The sequence below is a fragment of the Quercus lobata genome, chromosome 10 (genome assembly GCF_001633185.2).
Source record: "Quercus lobata isolate SW786 chromosome 10, ValleyOak3.0 Primary Assembly, whole genome shotgun sequence".
Lineage (NCBI taxonomy): Eukaryota > Viridiplantae > Streptophyta > Magnoliopsida > Fagales > Fagaceae > Quercus > Quercus lobata.
Window position 1 is genome coordinate 27,954,986 of NC_044913.1, and position 6,528 is coordinate 27,961,513.

At 30.1% G+C, this 6,528-nt stretch overlaps 1 protein-coding gene across 1 annotated transcript; it reads left to right on the forward strand.

Moving 5' to 3' along the window:
- Positions 1-966: 966 nt before the first annotated feature.
- Positions 967-2,653, forward strand: LOC115962554 (myb-related protein 308-like). Its single transcript, XM_031081411.1, has 3 exons — positions 967-1,189; positions 1,582-1,711; positions 1,986-2,653. The coding sequence occupies exons 1-3, from the start codon at positions 1,060-1,062 to the stop codon at positions 2,278-2,280; spliced, it is 555 nt and encodes a 184-aa protein (XP_030937271.1). The 5' UTR covers positions 967-1,059; the 3' UTR covers positions 2,281-2,653.
- Positions 2,654-6,528: the final 3,875 nt, after the last annotated feature.

Genomic DNA, 6,528 nt, shown 5'->3' on the forward strand with positions numbered 1-6,528 from the left:
AAAAAAAGAATGATGTTACATGCTACACCTAATACAAATTTTACTACATAAACGTCACAAGTCAATTTTTTAAACAAAAAGGTAATTTAGAAATTTATTTATTATGCTATTGACGTGGTATCAAACAATCAATTACATTTATTATTATGTTAGTTTGTAAGTCATTTGTAGCTAAATTGATAATCATTTTAGCATTTTTTAAAAGATGTAAAAGAATACTTAAATTTATCAATATAAGTATGCTGAAGCTGTAATTGAATTTTTGAGGATCTTGTGAGATTGAAAGTCAATTACGAGTACATAGTTTGGTATTAATTTTAACCAAACATGATGTGCTTTATGAGTTTTAAGAAGATTCTACTCCAACGAAATAGCAAAAGTTTACTTCAAACATGTTATAAAAATCTCCCTAAACTCATCATTAGTTGATTCAGATAATCATCCGCATATATATGATACACCCAAATAATAATTTGAATTTTTAAGCCAGTTTGGATTCAAATTTTGTGCATGAAAAAAAAAACTATTGTGTCATAAATTTGAAATATCATATTTCATTAATCATTTCAAAATTATATATTAATAAGACTTAATTAAACTAATAATGAATTTTTCTAATAAAAAAAAAACTGTGCTTTTCATATTTTATGGGACCATTTAAACAAAAATTTTAAACCTAAATGATTCTTTACGAATACTTTCTTGGAAATTAATCATTTTAAATATTCATTTTATACCGTGAATTGTGAGGCATCAAAATCTAGTCATTTAAATAATGTTCCTGAGAAGTGTAATTCTACTGGAATTTGAAGTAAATTTGGAAGGAAGCCACTGTATTTGTGACTGAACCTGTAAGCAATGAGGGTGCATGCTAGGCAAAGTCATACCAACCCCACAACATATGATGTTGTTTACGGCTAACTAAAAGTCAAACCCCAGAGTCTGTTATATTACTACATCAGCCTCATTGCTTTGAGTGGACTCTCTCTCTCTCTCTCTTTCTTTAGGGTTTGTTTGCCTACTCTCTCTTCATCCCTCTTACTGTTGCTACAGATTACAATGAGGAAACCTTGTTGTGAGAAGAAAGAGACTAACAAAGGAGCATGGACAAAGCAAGAAGACCAAAAGCTCATTGATTATATCCAAAAACATGGAGAAGGTTGCTGGCGTTCTCTTCCTGAAGCTGCAGGTATGTCTTCTAAACAAGATGTTCACACAAACACTGACACACACTAGTACTTTTTGCCTTTTCTTACGAAAACCAAATTCTTCTTGTAAATCCCGTTGCTTTTTCGCAAAAGGGGAGAAAAAAAAAATATTCTTATATAAAAATCTAAACAATGTTACTTACTGAACAATAAGGCTCTGGGTACACAAATACTTATTTGTAAATGGGTCTTAGAAATTTTTAATACTATTTTCAATGGAGTTATAAAAATTTGTCAAAAAGTTTTAGCTTTTTCCTTTCTTTAAAAAAGTTTTTGAAAATATTTTCTAAACTAATGCATTTAGATCATCTATTAACTTTTTTCCATATTCAAGACTTAATGGTGCTTTCTTATCTTCTTTGTGACTAATTAGGATTGCTTCGTTGCGGCAAAAGTTGTCGATTAAGATGGGTAAACTATCTAAGACCAGACCTTAAACGTGGTAACTTTGGTGAAGACGAAGAGGACCTTATCATCAAGCTCCATGCACTTCTTGGAAACAGGTAAAACAACCATCCTGTCTCATACATGATCTCAATAGTAATTCTAAGACTTCCAAACATAATTATAAAATGAGGTTTTCTTCTCTCTCCCATAAATGCATATCCTTCGGCTGAAATTGTACAAATATCAAACATGTACATAGGACTACATTGAATGATTTCTAAGAACTGGTGCATCTAATTTGTATATATAAACCTGCCTGCTATCTCATATCTATTTGCAAATAATAGTTATTTTTTCATTTATTGATGTTTATGTATGAAATTGGTTTAGGTGGTCATTAATTGCTGGAAGATTGCCAGGCCGGACAGACAATGAAGTGAAGAATTACTGGAACACTCATCTGAAAAGAAAACTAGTTCGGAAGGGAATTGACCCCAACAATCATCGTTTGGGACTCATACGGCCTACCAAATCTTTTGTCTCAAATAACCATTCATGTAAAGAAGTAAACTCTCAAGCAGATAACTTTCCAGTCTTGAACTCTAGTACAAGTGGCCCAGTGAGCAACATTAGCAGCTTCCCTGACCTGAATCTTGATCTCACTATAGGCCTTCCAATTATGTAGCTATTCGTGTCAAGTGGGGTACTGAACACTTTGCATTTCCCAAAACTAATAGAGGAGCACATTGCTCAGTAAAACTAGTGCAAGTAAGCCTTTGTCTTAATGTGAAAGAGTTAGTTTCTTTGTGCAATTTAGATCAAGCTAGGAATTTGTTTGTATGTCCAAAAAAAGAAAAAGAACCTCAGAACCACTCAAACCTAGGATAAGATAAGATAGTCAGTCTCAGATGATATTTATCTTAAATGTTGCATTTTTTTTTTAATAGTAAAAAATTGTGGCGGTTCGTCTGTGCCTGATTAACTTCTTTCATGGTGTTAGATATCCTTGTATATTCTCTCAACCAAAATGATATAAAATTGCTTCCAGAATGGCAATTCATCTATGACAAACTATACTGCCAGTAGTTGTTAACTATTTCGAATATAAAAATTAAAATTATTCTGTTTTTTCATTATCGTTTGCTTTTGTATAGTTACGTGCAATCTTTCTATATCAATAAACAAACAGAATTATGCCAATTCATTCCATGTGCAGATGTTTTCGTTATAGGAGATAACGAATACGCATGTGTGTACGTATTGTGTACAGACGCAACTTAGGGACCACACCTCATGAAACAAAGGTTACTTGTTTGAATTTCTCTGACTGGGGTTAAAACTTAAAATTCACTAATTATGGTGTAGCTACTCATTTGCACACGTTATAGAGTTAGATTAGAATTCAATGCACTTACCATGCGCGATGCTGCCTACTTCTCAACCCAAATTAATGTTGAACAATTAAAGGAATGTTACACCCACATTCTAACACATTAAAGGGACAAGATTTATTTCATAGTGAAGATTTTTAATATTTTATGAATTTAAATATGCATAATGAATCACCACATTACCTTGGTGCCATAATCACTTCACAAATATAAGTGCTTATGAAGTGTAAATGGGACAAGAATCGGGGTTCAAGTTTTCAAAAAGGAGATTCACAAACATATATACTTAGATTAAAGTAGAGTTTATTTTATATGACGTTTCTCCATAGTTTTTTTTTAGGTTTTTTGTAGGGGTGGCAAAATTGGATATGACCCGCGAACTCGACTCAACACAATATGAAATTAACAGATTATGGTTTGAGACTTAATGAGTTCATGTCATATTCAAGTTGACACGACTAACCCGTTTAATAAACGAGTTAGGTTAGTGTTCAACCTATGGAACTTGTTTGACACGTCTGACTCATTTAATTAAATGACATTTTTACTCTAAAAAAAAAAATTAAATGACATTTTACTAATATACCTTTCAAACCCTAAGTATATAAACGTATTGGTTGTTGTGGTTTACTTTCTTTGATGTATTGTAATTGATTATTTGTGATATTGAGATATACTTTAGTTTTGAATGATTATTTGTAATGCAGTTACTCGTTAGTTCTGAATTTTATATTAAAAATATTTATTTGTTTGTTTTTTCATAATTTTTTTTTTCATTTTGATAAAATCTGATAAATAAATTGACACGACTGTTTAATAAATGGGTCATGTTAGGGTTGAAGAATCTTGACCCATTTAATAAACATGTCGGATTAGTGTTGACCTATATAGTTGAATACTCATGAGTTGACACAACACGAACCCAACACGTAAACATGAATTGTCATCTCTAGTTTTATGGAACATTAAATCTTCTTCTTTAAAAAGACTTTTAATTTATTTAAAATGAAAATGGAGGAGTTTCTCTTCTAAATAACACGGTGTATGGTGATTAGCAAGTGTTTTTCACTAGAAAAGAGCTAATTCAAATATAAGGCATTTATAAGCAATGAGGATCAATCTTGCGACACCAAAAAAAAAAGCACTGAAACTTCACAAAGCATATCAAACATCAATGATCCGTGGAATTCAAAATTCATATTTTCTTAGTTCAAGTTAGAACATGTGGAATTCAAAATTCATATTTTCTTGGTGATTGGATAATGTAAGCTAGAAATACAATTTTGGGATTGACAGAGCACTGAGAGCAGAACATTATCAACAACCCCCCCCCCCAAAAAAAAAGTTCCCATAAAAAAGTTGATTTTTTTTTTCTTATTATATTCTCCGTTTTTTAATGAATTCACCTTATGTATTTATTTTTCCTTTGACATAATAACTAATGGACTATTATTCTTTTGTACGTCAAATTTTATTTATAAAAGATAAAGAAAAGCTTTCATATTTTATCAATGTCTTTTAAAATTTCATAACCTATAAATGAAAAAAAAAAAAAAAAAAGAGTTGAAAAAATAATAAATAAATGAAGAAGCAAGAATTTTATTCAAAAAGAAAAACAAAACATTATCATTACCTTTTAAAGTGATACAAAATGATTTTTAAAAAGTTCAAATTCTTAAAGTTTATCCTTCTCTAGAAAAATTTATGCATAAATAATAGAGGTAATTATACTTCCCTCTCTTAAGGTTTAAGGAAATGATACTGTACCTCAAACCTGAAGGTAAAAAATACTCAACTTCTTGAGATTTGAAGAAATTAACATTCTCCCCCTACCTTTTGTTTAAATTACTAATGAAATATTCTATATTTTTTTTTTTATAAAAATCTCTTTACAAAAGTTTAACCATGGTTAGTAAAAAAATAACTAACTTGCAACAACAAACCTCTCCATAATCCGTTGAAAAAAGAAAAAAAAAAAACAAAATTCACATTTTTAATTTTTTAAAATACATTTTGATTAAAAATTTAAAACAATTAGTTTTAATTATGAAATAAGATAATTTTAGAAACTTGTCCTTAAGAAAATGGTAGGTTAGTACACAACATTTTTAATATTAATTTAACAAAATTTGGTCAATCAAATGTTAAGGAGGGAAAAATATTTTTTCCCTTCAAGTTTGGGTGGAGTACATGTCATTTCCATCAATAAAAGGGAGTGTAATTACCTCTAAATAATAAAATACAATGATAATTATGTAATAACTTTCGAGTTTATTATCATTTTCCAAGTTAAACTCTAAAATTTCAAGGGAATATGCTCTTACTAAGTTTTAAAAGTGATAAAAGTTTTATCATTTGTGAGTCTATATTAACTAAAATATCAAAATTTACATGAGCTATACTTGAACGTATGTCTAACTACTATTAATCTTTTCATATGAATAATAAGTAAATTTTGAATTTAATTAAAAAAAAAAGCTCAAAATGACTTATTAATTTGTAAGCAAACCACTAACACATAAATACAAAATAACAATTTTTTTTTTTCTGTAGATTTTCTTGTGTTAAAACTTGAAATATCACTTCTTATTTGCATGAATGGATTTTATTATTCAAGTTTGTTAAAAATATTTGCGTGCATCTTGGCTCTGCCGCTAGGTAGCTGTCATAAAAACAGCTCCTGAAAAGGGTTTATTGTTGTGGCAAGAACAAGCAAAGGAGAAGATCATTGGTAGTCATGGCTTAAAATACAAGACAAAATTCTATATGAACTACATTGTTTAGTAAACCCAATAACTTGACTGCAAAATCTTTAGAAGAGACATATAAATTGTTATGCTATGAAAATGGATTAGGTTCAGATGATGGACGCAAGAAAGCTTTGGTAATCACCAAACATTCAAAGGATCAGTCCTGCAATAACATTCTAGATATGTGTATTTTATTTTTGTGTGTGTCATTTCATTCATAGGGTGGGAGTGGTTACAAAGTGAAACTTTATTCCAACCAATTCAAGCTCTCAAGCGATTGAAAGTTGAAACCATATTACTCAAAACTCGAGGTTTTTCAGGAAATCGCTGCAGTTTGAAAAATTATGTTGATCCATCTACCATTCAAGATGAATCGGTGGACCATACTAATCTAGATAGGTTTCACTTTCTATCCATAGTTCTGATGTCTAGCTTCTTCCGTAAGAGGAATCCCTCCATCTAATCAAATTGACGAAGCATTCAAGAGTGGTATCTTGTATTCATTCTGGCAAGTAGTAATCAACTTAAATATAATGTTGCGGATACAAGTGAAAGTTATGGAAAAGAGAGAAGTGTAGAAGCATTGGCAAACTCATGAAATGTCTAAAATCTACGTAATAGGTAATACCAATAAAGAGTGAAAATAGTTGTTAAGCCATATAGTTAATGATCAATGTAGTGTGTCAGTGTCACACTACGTGCAAAATAAGAGAAAAGTGCAATTTAGAAATACTTAGACAGCATATATTATATGAAAATGGGAAGAGTTAATTGTCTCCGCAAATATCCGTT

Bases quoted from the DNA above. Each gene is read 5' to 3' on its own strand.
- LOC115962554 (XM_031081411.1), top strand. From the start codon at position 1,060: ATGAGGAAACCTTGTTGTGAGAAGAAAGAGACTAACAAAGGAGCATGG. The intron at 1,190-1,581 runs GTATGTCTTCTA...GTGACTAATTAG, and splicing joins TTCTCTTCCTGAAGCTGCAG to GATTGCTTCGTTGCGGCAAA. The intron at 1,712-1,985 runs GTAAAACAACCA...AAATTGGTTTAG, and splicing joins CATGCACTTCTTGGAAACAG to GTGGTCATTAATTGCTGGAA.